The sequence below is a fragment of the Diceros bicornis genome, chromosome 10 (assembly GCF_020826845.1).
Source record: "Diceros bicornis minor isolate mBicDic1 chromosome 10, mDicBic1.mat.cur, whole genome shotgun sequence".
Classification (NCBI taxonomy): domain Eukaryota; kingdom Metazoa; phylum Chordata; class Mammalia; order Perissodactyla; family Rhinocerotidae; genus Diceros; species Diceros bicornis.
Genome location: NC_080749.1, coordinates 84,976,451 through 84,995,799, shown reverse-complemented (window position 1 = coordinate 84,995,799; position 19,349 = coordinate 84,976,451). Strand labels below are relative to the sequence as shown.

Genomic DNA, 19,349 nt, shown 5'->3' with positions numbered 1-19,349 from the left:
GAAAGCCAGGAAAGAGACACCCATAAAATACAGTCAACTCATTCTTGACAAAGGAGCACAGGCAATACAACAGAGCAAAGATAGTCTTTTCAACTAATCGTCCTGGAACAACTGGACATCCACGTGTAAAAACATGAATCTAGACACAGACTTTGTACCCTTCACAAAAAATAACTCAAATGGATCACAGACTTAAATGTAAAACATAAAACTATAAAACTCCCGGAAGACAACATAGGAGAAAATCTAGATGACCTTGGTATGATGATGACTTTTTAGTTATACCACCAAAGGTACAATCCATGAAAAAAATAACTGATAAGCTGGAATTCTTTAAAATTAAGAACTTCTGCTCTGTGAAAGACAGTATCAAGAGAATTAGAAGACAAGCCACAAACTGGGAGAAAATATTTGCACAAGAAACATCTGGTAAAGGACTTATACAAAATATACAAAGAACTCTTAAAACTCAACAATAAGGAAACAGCCTGATTTTAAAATGGGCCAAAGATCCAGGCAGACACCTCACCAAAGAAGATATATAGATGGCAAGGAAGCACAGGAAAATGTATTCAAAATCATGTCATTAGGGAATTGCAAATTAAAACAATGAGATAGCACTACACACCTATTAGAATGGCCAAAATCCAGAACACTGACAACATCAAATGCTGGCGAGGATGTGGAACAATAGGAACATTCATTGCTGGTGGGAATGCAAAATGGTACAGCCACTTTGGAAGACAGTTTGGCAGTTTCTTACACAACTAAACTCACTCTTAACCATAGGATCCAGCAATCACACTCCTTGGTATTTACCCAAATGAACTGAAAACATGTCTACATGAAAACTTGCACATATATGTTTATACCAGCCTTATTCTAACTGCCAAAACTTGGAAGCAACCAAGATGTACTTCAGAAGGTGAGTGGACAAATAAACTGTGGTACATCCAGACAATGGAATATTATTCAGCGCTAAAAAGAAGTGAGCTATCAAGCCAGAAAAGACATGGAGAAAACTAAAATGCCTATTATTAAGTGAAAGAAACCAATGTGAAAAGGCTATATACAGTACAATTCCAACTATATGACATTCTGAAAAAGGCAAAACCACAGGGACATTAAAAAGATCAGTGGTTGCCAGGGGTTGGCGGGGAGGGAGGCATAAATAAGCAGAGCACAGAGGACTATTAAGGCAGTCCAACTACTCTGTACTGTACTACAGTGGTGAATACGTTGTCCTTTTACGTTTGCTCAAACCCAGAGCGTGTACAGCACCGAGAGTGAACCCTGACATAAACTATGAACGTTGGGTGATAATGACGTGTCAATGCTGGTTCACCAGTTGTAACAAATGTACTACTCTGGTGCGAGGATGCTGATAGTGGGAGAGTGTGTGTGTGGAGGGATATACGGGAAATCTGTACTTTCTGCTCAATTTTGCTGTGAACCTAAAACTGCTCTACATCACCATGTCTGCAACTGACTCTCGAATGGTTCAGTATTATACAAAAAGTTAGGAAGCAAGTGGGCAAAATGTAAATTAGTGAACCCTAAGGAAGACTACATGAAAAGTTATTTTACTATTCTTGCAACTTTTCTGCAAGTTTGAAATTTTTTCAAAATAATTAAAAATTTTAAAACATAAAAAAAAGTAAAACTCTCCAAGACTTCCCATCTCATTCTGAGTAAATGACAGAGTCCTCAGAATTAACTGTAAGAAGGTGCACAGGACTCCTTGTTATTCCTTGCCAGGTGTGCTTCCTCTCGGGAACCTGCTATGCCCTGTTTCCCTGGTACACTCTTCCACACAACGTCCACACGGCTCATCCCCTCACACCCTTCAGGTCCTTGCTCAGATGTCACCTTCTCAGTGAAGTCTATCTAACGCGCCAGTCTCCACCCCATTCCTTTCTTGTGCTTTAAGTTTCTGTCTGTGATTCACTGCTGCACTCAAAGTACCTAGTTTGCAGGTACTTAACAATCACTTGTTTAAAGAACAAACTGAAAGTACACTAAACCATGGTGATTCAGACGTCCAGTTCTTCAGGTTTACAACCACTTGCTCACCACTTGGCTTGTAACAATGAGAGCATTTTCAGTAGGGAAGTGTAAATGTTGGTAAAAGTCTGGGAAGTTGAAAAGGGAGGAGGAAGTGAGCAGGTGCAGAACAGTTATTTGAAGGAATACTATTTCAAAGAATTTGGCCTGAGAAGAAATTGAGAATATAGGAAATGTAGAGGCGAAACAAAAAGGAAGGGTTTGTGTTTCTTTTTAACAGGTGACCCAAGTTTGTTTAAAAGCTGATGGTAAGGGTCAGCAGAGAGAGGCAGAGGTAACATCAACAGGGTAACTGAGAAAAAACGGGATGGAATGGGATCCAGAATACAAATGGAGAATCCAAGGTGGAAAAGAGAAAAAGGATGAGCTGCGAATGTCATCAGGTGGGTAAGTGATGGTAAGAGCCGAGCATGCTCCCATCTGTTAGCTCCTCTTAACAGAAAGTGAGGTCACTGTTAAGCCAGAAGAAAGGAGGGTGAAGGTTCCTAGATCTGAAGCCAGTAGAGAAGAAGAGGAAAGAGCCACTGAGAGAATGCAAGTGACAGCTGACTAGCAAAAGGAAATGAGAGTTTAATTCAGCTTTTAGAGCTAAGAAACTGTGTAACAATCAATCCCATCCATTTCATCTCTTTGTTCTTCTCAATACTAGGAAAAGAATGAAAAATCAGACACACAACACAGTGTTTTCATTTCGCAGTTTACCTGTTTCGAGCAGGAGATTTCCCAGCATCCTCTTGAACAGATACAAGTCTTGCTGAAAGAGCAGTATTTGAGGAGTCTGGATGAATCAAACTACAAAGAACACAGGAAAATGCTGAGGTGATCTGGGACAGTTACACACAAATCCAATTTCAATGAAGTGCTTTAACATTTAAAAGCAGACTATTTTTTCCCTGCAGTGAGATGATGAGTCATTTTTATTTTCTCTCTTTAGTTAAGGTGGAAATAGAACGGTTTTTATCTTACGTATATCAAATGCCAAAAGACTGATAGAGTTTATTAAGCATATGGAATGCCAATAAAATAATAAAACTGGTTAAATGGTTGACTTACAGAACTCCTTCTCACACCACATATATAAGACTGAGGTGATTTTGGGGGAAAATCCTGAGTTCAAATATTTCATTCTCAGTCCCCATAACTCCCTGGAATAGCACCAGAGTCAGACAAACCTACGTCCAAGTGCAGACCGCTCTACTTCTCACTAGCTGTGTGACCTTGGGCACACTACTTAATCTCTCTGCACCTCACCATCCACATCTGTTAAAAGGAGAAGGGAGTACCTACCACAGAAATATGATGGCTAAAAGAGAATGAACGTTAAACAATTAGCACAGAACCTAAAATTACTGCACCTTAGACATCTATCCTACATCTCTCAGAAAGCTTTCAACCTGGTTTGTCTTATTAAATCACACTTGCCAATTCTGGGCTCACACAACAGGGCCAGGCACTGCTAACTAAAGTGAGTAAAAACTGAAGAATCTCTGTATTTTTTTGTTTGTTTTATTAAATGTAGAATTGCTCTTTAAAATTCATAACCTATCTATAAGGTATAAAGAATCATGATGCCACCAACACCAATGCACCCACCGAGCCATTTAAGAACACGACCACTGACTTGGATGTGCCTGCGCTCCCACCCAATTCCACTCTCCACCCTGCCCTCAAGGAAACTGCTCCTGTCAATTTTACATCTATCATTCTCTTTTCTTTGAGTTCACATGCTTGCATCCCTAGACACTGTATTTGTTTTGTACACTTTTGAACTTTATATACATAGAATAATCACTGGATATACTCCACATTATGTCCCTGAGATTCATACATGTTGAACATAGCAGTAATTCATTCATTTTTCACTCCTATTTAAATTCATCAGTTATATACTATCTCCTCACACCCTTAAGGGGTAATTGAGAAAATAACTTATCAGAAAGATGTTAGTTAAAACTCTAAGCACTATGCCATGGCCAGATTTGGTATTACACATAAGAAAATTATTAACCTAAAGAAAACAATCAGAAACTGATGAACTGAGGATTCTAACTGAACCAATCTAGGTAACGTCCAAGAATGAGTGAGTTTCATCTCCAACAGCAGGCAGTGCCACACATTTAGACTTATGGAAGAATGTGAAATGTTCCTGGGGAAGGAAAAAAAAACCCAATTTCATTTACCAATGTTATGAATACAAATCTTATGAGCATCCTCCTTCTCAAAGAAGGCTACATTCGAAATTATGAATCTCAATAATGTCTGTTGCCTATGCAATAAATACTATCAAGATCTCATTTGTGCCATACTCTGTTGTTGGTGTAGAACAAGGAACAAGGACAGAAAGTCTCTCCTCTTGTAGAACTAACATTCTAATTAAGCAACAGCATCACTATCCACAAACATCTTCTGTGATCCTTCTGGAGGCAAGCCAAGGAAAAAGGAGAAAATGGTGAATTTGTAGGAAACAATTCAGAGAAGGTAAATGTTAACTAAAAGCACTCATGTCACAAGACTATCAGTATTTCTCAAATATAAATAAAATTATATTCAGGTGACAGTACCTTTGCCAGGCAAAATCATCTTCTAAAAAGATGTTCCGGCTGGCTTTTCTACTCCCAACAGGTGTGCGGGGCTCACTCGGATCAAGTACAGACACAGAGGCAGCAGAATCTGAAAGAGCATTCAAGTCCTCCCCAATGGAATTACTGTCTGTGGAATGAGCGTAATTTAAGGCGATTTTTCTACAGTACGTGCAAGCTCGGAGGTCCCCTAGGAGGAAAAAAAAAATAAGTAAAAGATAACAGTGACATATTACTAAACAGAACACATTAAATCCTTGGGTTAATAGTTAATCTAACAACAGGGAACTGTCTTCAAGTAAAGACTATCAATAAAGACATTTTAACAAGTGAAATAATTTTGTTAGCTCTGTTATATATTTGAAAAACCTTCATTATGATACATTCATCCAGGTATCCAAATTACCTCAAATATTTATAACAAGTTAAGAAAATATGACTCAATGTACTAGAAAAAAACTCTGCTTAAAAGAGTATTTTTCAGAGTTCTAAAAGTGAAATAAGGCATCTATCAGAGTCAGTAGGTTCAAGAAAAAAATTTTAATAGAGTATATAAACCAATACACATAGAAACTACATATTTTCCCTAGGCAACAAGTAAGGAGGAAAAAATGTTATTTAGGTCTCGATTGTGAAGCCCTGAGGAGTGGCCTCCACAAGGAGGCACAGTTTTAAAAACTAATAGCAAATGGGCTTACAGACAACATGAAATATGGGGGGAAAACTATAAGAGAAATTCTTATAGTGAAAGTTAGGATGGAACTGTTGTATTTTTTTTTAAGATGCAGTCCAGCCCAAATGTAAGTTTTCATTTCTACCCTGTTTTTCTGTACCAATTTTTTTGTGATTCTATAACATTTTAGTGTACTAAAAAAGGACGTAAGATAATTAAACTTTACTAATAACACGTTATTTTACAATTCTCCCTTTTTTTGCCATTAGAAAACTTAAGTGACACGGAACAAAAGACTTCTAAAAGTTAACTGCACTGTATTTTTACCATAATTACTACCAAGTACAATAAATGGCCTTTTATTTTTTCATTTTAAGATAACTATTATATAGTACTCAGTTTTTAATAAACTATAAATTTAATTTATGAATGAATTATGCATGTATTTTAAGCAAAATTAAATATTGCTTGTGGCATCACTCATTTCTGACACCACAATTCAACAGATGAAATTTATTAAAAGTGTAAAGAAAAACATATCCACTTCAATCAGGACTGAAAGTAAGAAGTGAACTCCAGTGCAGGGTGAATGCGAGTGCTAGGACACCCAGCCAGTGGCTGCCAAAGAAGTGCAGCAAGGAAGTGACAAGCCTTTCTCAAGCTGCCACAACAAAGGCTTGGTTCGTTTCTTACACTGTAAGGAAATCTCCCTTAACCAGGCAGCTATTAGAACAAAAATGATCAGATCAACAAAGAGAAGAGCCAAGCCTGATCAGAAAAGTTTTCTTCTCATGAAGAAACTGCATCAGCCAAGGCCCACCGAGTACATGTGATGGGGCACCAAGACTGAGGGGACAGCCCTGCTAGCAAACAGCTCAGGCCACTGGAGGCCTGGAGGCCTGAGCTGACAGACACACATGTAATTAAAAGGTTGCGTGTAGAAACAACTAAGTGCCCATCGAGGGAAGAATGGATAAAGAAGATGTGGTATATGTACACAACGGAATACTACTCCGCTATAAAAAAAAAAAAAAGATGAAATCTTGCCATTTGCAACAACATGGATGGACCCTGAGAGTATTATGCTAAGTGAAATAAGTCAGATGGAGAAAGTCAAACATCATATGATCTCACTCATGAGTAGAAGATACAAACAACAGCAAACACACACAAAAACTGAGAGATTAGATTGGTGGTTACCAGAGGGGAAGGGGGGAGGGGGGAGGGCAAAAGGGGTGCCAGGGCACATATGTGTGGTGATGGATGGCAATTAGTCTTCAGGTGGTGAACACGAGGTAGCCTACATACAAACTGAAATACAATGACGTACACCTAAAATTTATATAATGTTATAAATCAGTGTTACCTCGATAAAAAAAAAATTTTTTTTAAAAAAGGGTGGCTGACAGATGCAGAGATATGACTGCTACACCACCAGTAACAACGAGCTAACACTCGCTGACCCCTTTCTCTGTGCCAGATGTTATTCTAGGTGTTCTACATGCACTCAGGGCCACAGAACACAACTGTGTCCAGCATACGTTATCCCATCTGCAACGGTTAATTTTGTGTCAACTTGGCAAGACTGGTAGTTTGGTCAAACAAGAGTCTAGTTGTTTTTGTGAAGGTTTTTCTAGATATGACTAATATTTACAATCCCTTGACTTTAAGTAGATTATCCTCCATAATGTGGATGGGCCTCATCCAATCATTTGAAAGCCTTAAGAGCAAAGACTGAGGATTCCAGAAGGAAAAGGATTCCGACTCAAGTCTTTGAGATTCCAGCCTGCTGGCCTGCCCTCAGAATTTCACACTTGCCTGCTCCCATAATCACTTGAGCCAATTCCTTAAAATAAATCTCTCTCTGCATATAAATGTGGGGCGGGGGGAGTGTAACTACCCTATTAGTTCTGACTCCCTAGAGAACCCTGACTAATACAAATTTTTGTACCAAGAGTGGTTCTAGAGCAACAGGATCATAAGGATGCGTTTTCTGAATTGGTTCCTGGGTTTCTGGAACTGGTTCTCTAATCGATTAGATTTAAAGACATTAAAGACTCTATTTCCAGTAGTAACTCTCGGACTTAAAGCCATTTACAGACCCAGAATTCCTCAAATGAGGGGAGGCCGAGTCCCCTTACGGAAGAACCCTACTCCACTGCCCAAAACTTACACTGCTCATCTTTCTACCAACCTTCCCCAAAGGGCCCTACAGCCTTTCACCCGTACACCCGTACCCTTCACTGAGAAGAAGCAGATGGTCAAACTTCTGGGTAATTAGTGGACATTGGCTCTGAATGGACACTAATTCCAGGAGACTCTAAACGTTACTGTGGTCTACCCGTCAGCACAGGGGCTTATAGAGCGCAGGTGATCAACAGAATTCTAGCTCAGGCCCACCTTACAGAGGGTTCAGTGGGCTCCTGAACCATCCTGTGACTGTTCCCCAGTTCTAGAACATATAATTGGAACACACATACCAGCAACTGGCAGAATCTCTACATCAGCTCCCTGACCTGTGAAGTGAGGGCTATTATGGTAGTTCTGGCCTCCAGAATTGTGAGACAATAAATTTGTTAATCTAAGCCACTTGGCTTGTGCTATTTCGTCATGGCAGCCCGAGGAAGCTAATACACCAACCACATTAACTATCCTGAGGGTAGGGGGCTCTGAAAGGGTTTTAGACAGGGGAACACCTGACATGATCAAATTATCATTAACAAAGACTACTGACTAGAATATGAAAAGTGAATTAGAGGCAGGGAAAAACTAAAGGTAAAACAGTCTTTTAAAGACTGTAGCCAAAATTTGGATAAAAGATAATTCAGGTCTGAACTCTGTAGCAGTTTAGGTGAAAAAAACAGTGAATAAAGCCAAGAGGAAGACCTGTATGATAATAAAAATAACATGAGAGAGACGCTAAGAGTGTTCTCTTTTTGGTAACTTCTGCCCCCTTCCACTCCCAAATCACTGTATAAATCCACACACCATTGTTTAGTTTTTTCTGCTTCATCAAATTTAAAATTTCTGTACTGCTGAAATTTATGGGAGAATATGAGTAAGATGCAATTTGTCAAAGTGCAGCACCCATCACTCAAGGAGGGTGTGCATGTGTAAAACGAAAACTTTCACAGTAATGTCAACTAGTAACCATCTTGTCTAGGGGGTTGTATGCTCCTGTACAGGCTTCGCTAGCATCAGCAATGCACTGCCCTACACTCTGGTTATTTATGAGCATCCCCACCTACTTTATTATTCAACTATAAAGTCCTTAAAAGCAAAGCTGTATCTCCCTTTTCTCACACACAAAGCCCAAGATAAAAACTGGCTCAACACTGGTCCCATATTACAACTATTTTATGGTTATAACCTTTAAAAATTGTGAAACTGTTCACAAAACGCATTCACCTGTATAGCCCATAAATTTTCCTGGGATTTCCTGATTACAGCAGCGACTGCAGAAAATCTGCCCGCACAGCCGGCAGTGGTGCCTGCGCCTGAAGGTGGTGAACTTCTCGCTGCAGTCGTAGCACTCCTTACACTGGCTGTCCGGCATCCAGTATTGCTTCAGGTCACTGTCCTGCAACCGCAGAAATGCACAAAGGCCCCCTGAAAACACTGAGCATCAAGATGAACGGCAAATGCAGCACTAACCAAAACCCTAGACTACTTCTGCAGAAATCAACAAGATATTTCTAAAATTCATATGAGAATGCAAAGGACCAAAATGACCAAAACAATCTTGAAGAAGAACAAAGGTGCAGACTCACATTACCAGCCATCAAGACTCTCTCTAAAGCTACAACGGTTTTAGCCCGTCTTAGTGCAAGGACAGGAAACAATGGAGCTACGGAAGAGAGAAGAGAGCCCTGGCACACCCTCTCACATACCCGGGGGCTTCCGACACCATTTATAAGGCGTCGGGGAAGGACAGTCTTTTCAAAAAGGTGCTGGGTCCAACTGGACATCCATGAGAAGAAAATGGAGCCTGACCCCTATACCTCACACCAATAACAAAGCTTCCTAAAGGAGTCATGGGAGAATATTTACTGACCTCCGACTAGATCAATACTTCTTAAACATTACACAAAAAGCACTAGCCACAAAAGGGAAAAGAACTGGTAGATTAAAATTAAGAACTTAGGGGCCGGCCAGCGGTGCAGCGGTTAAGTGAGCGCACTCTGCTTCAGCAACCCGGGGTTCATGGGTTCAGATGCCGGGAGTGGACTGACGCACCACTTATCAAGCCATGCTGTGGTCGCGTCCCATATAAAATAGAGGAAGATGGGCACGGATGTTAGCCCAAGGCCAGTCTTCCTCAGCAAAAAGAGGAGGACTGGCATCAGATGTTAGTTCAGGGCTAGTCTTCCCCACACACAAAAAAATTTTTTTTTAAATTAAAATAAAAAAATTAAATAAAATTAAGAACTTACATGTAAAAATACAGTGTTCATAGCTGGAGTCAGAACACACTAACTGAGCTTTCTTTCAAGTGGGATTATTCCATTTCAGCGAGGACACACGACCCCCACACAAGTGCACAAGAAGTTCTCTTCTAACACTCCAGACAGTACCTGGCTTTTCCCCTCCATGATTTCCTTGAGGCGTTTTAATACTGTGCTGAGGCTTCGAAGCTGAACAGCCGCGCGAGGGTCATGGCCTCCAAAGGCAGGTTCTGCTTTCCTCCTTGTGTCTGAGTCAGATTCACCAAAAAAAAAAACAAAGCAACCTTAATAGTCTCCAGTACAGAAGCAAAGTGCCTCTTATTTTTAGCATATACTTATGTTCTCCCAGCCAGTGATATCGATTGAGAGTTAAAACTGGTCTTTATAGAGGGAAGAGGCTGTTGAAAGTGTTTATTACCATGTAAAACGCTGCCTCATGAGCAAGTAAGGGCTGCCTAAGACAAGCACTCTCTGAGCCCACTGATGGTCGTGAGGCCTGGGAGGGGCGCATCACTTACACCGCCCCAAATTCATTAGTGATTTCTTGGAACCTTTGGTCCCAAGCCATAATAAACACCTGCTAGAAATTTAACAGAAGAAAAAGCAACCCCAGTGAGTTAACCTAGCTTAGTCTCTACGGCCAAAAAGGTCAACAACAGAGTTCACAATTCAGTTCAGTCTGTGGACCCCATATCCAAAGTCTCATGGAGTGGATCATTGGAAAGGAATTTAATAGCCCAGTCCCCAAAGAGTATGACAGACTTCAGAACATCCAGGATGGTAATTTACCCACAGACTTTCCTTCTCAAATGTCCAAGCAGATTAAAACTGCCAAGTAATTGCTAGAACTCCTGTCCTACCCTTCCCTGCCACTCCCCACCCTGCAGCTCCAACTGAAAGAGATCATTTATGCGTGAAATAGCAACACTGAAGCCAGTACTACCAATAATAAAACAAGCCCAAATTCTAGCTTTGTGGCCAGAATGGGGTGTGCCCACCAAAGCTGTCACATCTTATTTCCTGATTTTAGAGCAAGATTACAACTAAAGTCTCTGGCTATTCCTAGCTCCCAGCAGCTATGAAACCTAAGGATGAAGTGGAGGTGGCTTGACAAAAAGGATGAACATCCCTATTAGCTTAAACTCATCAACCTAAAACCTACGGCAAAGCAGGATGAAAAATACCCCACCCTAAATCTTTCTCAAACTCACTTATTTGCTAGACTTGTTTTAGGTGTTCTTTGTTTTGGTTAGGTGGGAAAGAAAGGATTACAAAGAAATGAGAGGTTGGTACCTAAATCTAAGTTGACAAAGAACTTCCCAAGATAATTTAATTACAGAAATAATTAGCTAAACTGCACCCGTATTAGAAAACTTTATCTTTTCATAAATAGCAATGTCCTAATTTCAGCAGATACCTCAGATGTGTTGTTACTAGAGTAAAAACGTATTAGAATGACAAAATTTTTCTTGGGTATCACAATGTAAAGCAACTCTCCATGATTTATGAGTTGAAAAAAGAGACAGATGAAGCTGTTAGCATCGCAGCGGCCATGCGCCCAAGCACAGGCAACAACAAGCTATGAAGCCCCTTGCATTCAGCCACCTGGGAGTGCAAGAGGTACTATGACACCATCTTCTAGAAAAGGAAGAGCAAGACTGTGCCTGGAACTAACAGACGCACGGATCGCAAATGAGGAAGACAGAGACCTGAGAGGAAATCTGGGCTAGCAACTGCCCTTAGGCAAATAACCTTAGTTGTTTCTCCTGTAAAATGGACATTAGAAAATTACATGCCTTTCCAAGGTCACAGAGCTAGTAGACTGTGGAATTTCAGCCTTTTGGCAGGAAAACGAACTTGACTGGTCACACAGTCCCAGGCTTTTGAAGCTCAAATGCCTCCAGCAGCCAAGGCAGAAGCAGACAATCAAGCGGACGTGATACAGACAAGAAGGAATGGCGGGACTGCAGCAAACCCGACACCACAAGCTCCACCGACACGTCAATTCAAGTTTATCACAACTCCAAGGCAAGCTTTGGTGGGCTGTCAGTGTGTAAGCCCTAAAAGACCAGATTCTAGTCCAACTCCTCAATTTTCCTACGCTGAATTAAGAACAGCTCCCTCAACAAAAACAGAAGTGCTGCCACGAGTCAGGTTCAAGAGCTAAGGAGAGGTCACTGAGGTGAAAGGTGGCGGGGGGGGGGGGGGGGGGGTTGGACTCCTCCTTCCATCCGTGTGGAGTAAAAGGGAGCTCATTTCTCCTCTCCCTCGCCCGCTCCGACTCTTCCTTCCAGGTGGCTGCCATGACGCAGGCTGGGGCTCACCGCCCAGGAAACGTGCAGGAGGGCTGCAGCCAGCTCTGCTCCAGCCCTCAGGAGAAGCTCTTCTTCTGCCTGGTTTCTCCTCTCCTCTGACCCACTAGGAGGAGATTCTGAGACAAGTCTCAACTAGCAATAAAACATCCCTCTGCCAACCACCATCACCTGGGCCTGCCAATTTCTCACGGGAAGACTGGCCAGACCAGACAAGATCTGGTGTTCAGAGACACCTGATTTCCAACACTGCACGCCTCCCTCCACTACGCCACCTCTCAGCGCCTTTCTTCTACACCCTGACTTGTGCAAACCACTGCACTGAGCTCCACCATCTAATGGAAATAAAACAACTCACTTCATCTAGTCTCTCAGTTCAGGCACTGACCCCAGCCTAGGCTCATCAGAAGAGCATGAAAATGATGGCGGTGAGCATGTAGCAGACCCGGACACAGAACAATCAGGCAAGTGGAGCTCAGCGTATCCAGCCACACTGACAGTCTGCACCCAACAAGGACCAAAGGCCACGAGAAGCAGCAGCCCACAAATGGCGCTGAGGAAGCTCTGCAGCCAGGGGCATGCACATGACAGTACACGAGCCATCCATGAACAGACAGAGAATTCAGTCACAAAGCTGAAACTAACCTGTGTTCTGGGGACGCTGCAAACTGTTCTCTGCTGAAACCCAAGCAGTAATTAATCAAAACACAGTCAAGAGATCTCTGCCTCGCCTAAACTAAAGTTTAATAAAATGTTTAAGAATTTCTTTTAGGTATCCACAAATTCTTTCACTACCTAGATAAGTTTCCTTAATTCTGAAGAGGCTCTGTCTATTTCAAATAGCAGAAAAGTTAAGTCAACAAACAACCTGGGAAACACGACTGTGGGAAAATCTGACAGAGGGGAATGAAACACGAACACGTCTTACCCAACACAGCTGAAGACCGCCGAGGGAGCTCCTCAGGAAGCTGCTTTTTATAAGGCGTAGGTGACCTCACAGACTGTGTCCTGGAAGGGAGCTGAGGGCTGGTCCAGCCTCCACCCAGAAACTGCTGCTCTCCCTCTACTCTCTCTGTAGCAAAGGAAAGTTGGAATTACTTGAAAACCAAGACTCAGAGCTCAGCAAAAAGAAAGGAAATAGACAAGATTTTTCAGGAAAGAATGTATACCTACAATAATGCATAAGTAAAAATTAGGGTTTTTTAAAAAAAAGACAGAAGTTCAAAGAAGGTGGCAAAATTACAGGCCACAATCACATCCTTGGTATATGTGATCTTCAGTTTGTTTTACTTTTCATCAGAAATGTTTTGAGCATATTAAAGGAAATAGAATGCAAGTTTCACATGAAGGTAGGGATTGTTGTTCTGTTTATGGGGTGGATCCCTTGCACTATTAAAATAACGCCCAGTGGACAGTAGCTATTCAATAAACATTTGCTAAATAAATAAATAAATAATCATCTTATGATGGCTAAATGTAATGTGGTATCCTGGATGGAATTCTGGAACAAGAAAAGGACATTAGGTAGAAATTGAAGAAATATGAATAAAATACATACTTTAGTTCTTAATAATGTATCAGTAATGGTTCCTTAATTGTAATAAATGTACCATACTAAGATGTTAATAATAGGAGAAACTGAGAGTGGGAGTATATGAACACTCTCTGTATTATTTTCCCAATTTCTCTATAAATCTAAAACTATTCTAAAAAAATAAAGTTTTTTGGTTTTTTTAAAAAAATATTACTGCCTTAAAAACGGACTAACAGTAGTTTTTATAAAGCTTTAAATACGACTACTAATGAAAGTCAGTTAATACTACTGAAATTTCTACTGAGTTAATTAAACTATTAACCCCCCAAATTCCTTACAACAAGAGGGATTACTTTCTAACACATTTCAAATAATACAGCTAAACAGAAAGCAAAAGATGTAGGCCAAGTTTTTTTAAGTCTTCTTCTAGGTAAAAAATACATTACTTAAGAGGCCAGTCCAGTGGCACAAGCGGTTAAGTGCGCACGCTCCGCAGCGGCGGCCCGGGGTTCGCCGGTTCGGATCCCAGGCAGGCACCGACACACCGCTTGGCAAGTTATGCTGTGGCGGCATCCCATATAAAGTAGAGGAAGATGCACATGGATGTTAGCCCAGGGCCGGTCTTCCTCAGCAAAAAAAGAGGAGGATTGGCAGACGTTAGCTCAGGGCTGATCTTCCTCACAAAAAAAAAAAATATGTATTACTTAAAAAGAGCTCATTTAAAACTCTCTTTTCACTTGATGTCATTACAGGTACACCCTAATCTTATGGGTTTCAGTTAACAACGCACTGCTGACAGATTTTGATTTTTCAAAAAAACTAGGAACCTTTCCTCCCATGTCGTGGTCCTCGAGTTTCACTGTTTAATTAAATTTTAATTAATTAAATCAATATTTAATTAAAATCTTTTGGCTATTAATCCTTAAAAGAACAAAGTCCAGTCAGTCAACTTAAGAAAACTAAAATATATGAAGAAAGGGAAAAAAAAGAATGCAAGAACACTAACTTCTCTTTAAAAAGACACCTTTTAGTTTTCAATTCAGATCTTTAGTTACCAATAACTAATAAGATGACAGTGAAAATTCTAGCTTTCTCTTCTTAAGCAGTAAACCCCAGTGACCTATGACTAAAGCTATCTCCTTGTTAACATTTCACTTTTTTGCAAAGACACAGCATGAAAGTTGAACGAGATAATTTCATAGACTCAAAATTGTTCGTAGACTCAAAATTGTAGGTTCTCTGATCTTGAGGACTAAGTCTTACCTTTGTTAAATCGAAAGAGATTTACAAAAGAACTGTACGCTGATTTAAAAGGAGGTTCGTCCTGATCAGGAGTCAAAGGTTTAAAGTGTGTGAGATGAGAAGGACTAGTAGGAGATCGAGGCAAATCATTAGCAGACTCCAACGTTGGGGAAGTCTTATCATCTGTGGCCATTTCATGAGTCTAAAATAACAAAAGAAATAAGCAAAAGATATAAGTTCCTCAGGAAGCCCAGAACAGCTTCCAAACAGCTTCCAAATACCTAGAAATCTGACTCTGAAAATTCAGACCCATGAAAACCAAGAATAAATAAATCTAGTTCAGCATATACTCCAAATTAAGACTGGAAAACACTGCAGCCCTGGTCATACGGAAGTCTCAATCATCCGAAACCATGACGATACAGCCAATCTAACGTTCACCAGTACTCTTCAAATTACAAAAATATCAACATTATTAAAAACTTGGAGATAAGGCATAAATGTGAGCAGATCAAAAGAAAAAAAGCATTTTCAAATAATTTATATCTTTTCCATTTTAAAATTTTTTTGGAAAAAGACACGTAACCGCTTTTTAAAGTTATAGAGAGGGGCTAGCTCTGTGGCCTAGTGGTTAAGTTCGGCGCACTCCACTTCGGCGGCCTGGGTTTGGTTCCCCTGCACAGATCTACACCACTCATCAGCCAGGCTGTGGCAGCAACCCACATACAAAATAGAGGAAGATTGGTACAGATGTTAGCTCAGGGCAAATCTTCCTCAGCACAAAAAAAAAAAAGTTATGGGGAAAACTGGTTTTACAAAAGCATATAAATTCCTCAAAGTTTTATTTTACTCAATTTTTTCTTTTATAAAATATAAAAAATAAATATGTGTAAGAAAATGAAATGAAATAGTCACTCCTTAATGACACTTTTCTACAACCTCAAAAAATGACCTCAGACTATGCCTCCTCACCTATGAGAACCACCAAAACAACAAGCTGTTCCCCATCACCCTTCCTCCTAGGAACATGAACCTGGGTTTTCTCCTTTTAAGCCTAAACTCACATAGACATTAAAATGAAGATCTTAAAGGGCTTTTTTTTTTTAAATAACCAAAAGTTATAATGCAACCAAAGCAGTAAAGCTAACCACATCACCAGACGGAGGCTACAGAAAAATGCTGATGTCTATTTTCTCCCATATTGACTACTACTTCAAATAAAAAAGAACCATGAATTACAAATAATTCTAGTCATTAAAATGCTATAGTTTATAATCTAACCCATACTTAGAGGACATTACACTCATAAAATTCTTTTCATTTTCAAAATCATATCTACCATCTCATTTTATTTTTACAGACACCCTGGAAGGCGCACAGAGCTAGCCTTACTACTACATTTTACCTGCGAGGCAATCAATGTACACTGAACCTGAAAAGCTTCCTTGAGGGTCACACAGCTAGTCAGTGGTAGAGCTGTAACCAGACCCCAAGTGTCACCACAGAATTATTCTCTAGAGTAAAATTATTTTTGTAGCTCTTCAGACTTCCAATTCTAGCCTATGTGAATTCTAACTACTCAAGACGTTGCCTCATTAATACTTTAATTGGTTAATAAATTAATTAACCAAAGCAGAAATGAAACCACTGACCTGAACATGATTTTGGCAACAAATGTTTATGGGGTTGGGGGAAGAAGAGAAAGAGGAAGGAGAAGAGGAAGGAGCAGGGTAAGGGGGGGATGAGGGGGAAGAGGAAGAAGGAGAGGGGGGAGGAAGGATAATTCCTTCTCAAGTGTCACCACAATTCACATTCCAGCATAAAGGGTTGGAAAATAAGCTGGTGACTGATCAAGTGTAACCTCAAAAAGCCAAAAAAGGGGGGAGAACAAGCACTGGAGAAAGAACAATGTCATGGCAGTAACAACCCTCAGGCCTTGGAAAACAGCCTACATTCTACTTTGGCACAAGTAGCGTCAGAAGCAGAGTTAGCAACCGCCTGAGGAGTCGCAGCATCACTTCTAGGGGTCATCTGCGAAGGAAACTTATTAGGCTTTGGAGATGATAAAAATTACCATGCAAGCGCTCAGCAAGTGTAGCCTCTGAAACATAAATGCAATCCCATCAAGTTAACCTTCGTAATTACATAGTGATCCCGCGACCCTGAAAACACTACCTTACAACTCAGCTTGGTGACCGTGACATAAACCAGGACTCTTTCCCGACAGGTACTGAGAATACCAACCTGCACATCAAAGACCTCCAATATGCCCGCGCTCGGCCCCGCCCCCTGAAGACCACCGGTACCTGCAAACCACGGAACACCGCCTTGTGGGCCGAGCCAGTCAAAAGGCTAACCGGGAATTAAAATTTAGAAAACAAGCATGATGCAAATCATGCATATCAAAATTTCAGCCGATGGACAAACCCTAGTATCAGTCATTTCTGACCACAAGTTTTTAAAAATACTCAAAACATATCTAATAATGCAGGACAGCTGAGCGTCAGAAATGTCAGTTTCCACCACCAAGGAGTTTTTGCTCAATTTCTGACAGACATACAGACAGATGAAGGTTTTCTAAACGAAGAGCACGCGCGACCCGCGTTTCTCTCCCGGAAAGAAGAAACAGGAGCCCGGGAAACCGTCTCGTCACGAATCCAAACCGCCCGAAAAACAGTGTTCTGCCGGGACACCAGAATCGGGAGCCCGAGAGGAGCCTCGGTAACCACAACCGGGGCAGGCGTCACCGGGCGGCCCTCCGGACCCGCGGGTCAGCTCGGGACCCCCAGACTAGCAGCCGCCCCGCGGACTCCCGCGCCCTGTCCCCGCGGGCCTCGGAGGACCGCCTCCTCCCCGCACCGTCCTCCCGGACCCCGTCCACCCGCGCCCGCCCCGTCGGGACACCGGGAACAAGGGGCCGCACCGCGCAGCCCGCGCTCCCGCCGCACACCTCCCCGCCTCCCCGCGCCCGGTCCCACGCCGGCCTCCCCGCCTCCCCGCGCCGGGCTCCCACACCGGCCGCCCCACGCCCCGCGCCGGCATCCACACCCCCCTCCCGCCTCCCCGCCTCCCCGCGCCGCCTCCTCACCCCGCCCGCCGCGGCCCCGGGCCCTCCGCGCCGCCCGCCCCCGCTCGGGCCAGGACGCCGGCCGCACCAGCGCCCGGGACTCGCCGCCGGCGGGCGGGGCCGGAAGCTCAGCAGCTGACCCGGTGGACGCGCCCCCCGCTCCCCCCGAGGCCCCGCCCCGCTCCCTCCCCTCCAATCCGCAGCGCTCCCGGCGCCGGCTCCGGTCCTCCCCCTCCGCACGACGTCCGGATCAGACGCTCAGGCAGAAGGAGTCGAGCCCAGAGAGAGTCGTCCTCCACGCCTTGGCCGAGGTGGGGCCGTCTCCGCCTTCCTAAAGGAAGCCGCGGCGGCCTCTCGCGTGAGCGTCACGCGTGCTGGGTCACCGGACGGGTCGGGCTGCCCGCGTTACCGTATGTGTTGGATGATGCGCCCACTCGTAATGTATCCCCGCGCCCTGACATCCGCTCGTGGAACAGAAAGCAGGGCTGATGGGAGAAGAGGCTCCGCCGATAACTACCACGTGACCGCGAGCGAACGACTAACTCGCATCTGCAATGAGTCCAGCCTTAGTACCCGCGTCATAGATAGTTTTTGGAGATTAAGTTGACATTGCAGGTGCGCTCTGGGCGCCTGTCTGCGCCCGTCAGTGACCGGAGTGAGCGACGCGGGCCCCAGAGCCAGTCGTCCCGTCCAGTTCTGTGCGGCAAAGACGGCGAACCTGCCCCGCGCCCTGTCGCCCAGCCTGGCCGGCTGGTGCATCACCCTGTCCTGCGGCGAGCGTGGGGCCTGGGCGGAAGAAAACGCTCACGCCTGCTGCCCGCAACTGTGGGGCTGGCGGGGTGGTGGGAAGGGAGAGGAAACCCAGAGTGAGGCGTATTTTCACTGGATTCTGCAGGCCCTCGTCCTTATCTCGGCTTAAAAGGCAAAACGCTTGTTATTTTACTCTCAAAACGAGTTTACTTGGGAATAGTCAAAAGAATTGCAATTTGGGACGTGCACGCTGTGATGAACCTTAGGCAAATCTGGAAAAGAAGGGAGGGGAGCTGCTTTTATTGAGAAAAGGGGGAGAGGGAGGGGCTGTTCTAAAGGAAAGCCCATTGGGGGAAAGTGACAGTTCAGGGCGGCAAGGGCTTCTCATTGGCAGAGCTGCAGCGTTTCTCACTGGCTGCACTGCAGCGTTTCTCATTGGCTGGGCTGTTGCTGGGCTGGGAGAGAAATCTTCCTCAGTAGTAGAGTAGTTGTACTTCATGTTTGGTGTAATTGACAATGTGTGATGGGGTGAGAGCTGCCGCTGCAGGCCTCCTGATCTAGTTTAGTTGAGGTTTCTGTTATTAATTTCCACCTTCCAGGGTTTTAGGAAATCCCTACCCAGTTTCCCTTGAGTTGGTCTTCTCTGCTGCTGCTGGAGAGCAGCATTGGAGCCTGGAGGCTGG

At 43.0% G+C, this 19,349-nt stretch overlaps 1 protein-coding gene across 10 annotated transcripts in view; it reads right to left on the bottom strand.

Annotated features, from left to right (window-relative positions):
- Positions 1-18,369, bottom strand: part of PIKFYVE (phosphoinositide kinase, FYVE-type zinc finger containing) — an 84,209-nt gene extending 65,840 nt beyond the window's left edge. For 4 of the 10 annotated variants that reach the window (XM_058549725.1, XM_058549727.1, XM_058549731.1 and 1 more), the window contains exons 1-7: positions 18,326-18,366; positions 14,871-15,051; positions 13,002-13,145; positions 9,891-10,009; positions 8,725-8,896; positions 4,626-4,833; positions 2,767-2,856 (exon numbers count right to left, since the gene is read on the bottom strand). In XM_058549725.1, coding sequence (XP_058405708.1) covers positions 2,767-2,856; positions 4,626-4,833; positions 8,725-8,896; positions 9,891-10,009; positions 13,002-13,145; positions 14,871-15,042 — 905 coding nt within the window. In that variant the 5' untranslated portion in view covers positions 15,043-15,051; positions 18,326-18,366. Of the gene's footprint in view, positions 1-2,766; positions 2,857-4,625; positions 4,834-8,724; positions 8,897-9,890; positions 10,010-13,001; positions 13,146-14,870; positions 15,052-17,937; positions 17,993-18,325 lie in introns of those variants that run through there. The other 6 variants (XM_058549729.1, XM_058549730.1, XM_058549728.1 and 3 more) reach the window with 5 other exon arrangements.
- Between the last annotated feature and the right edge of the window lie 980 nt (positions 18,370-19,349).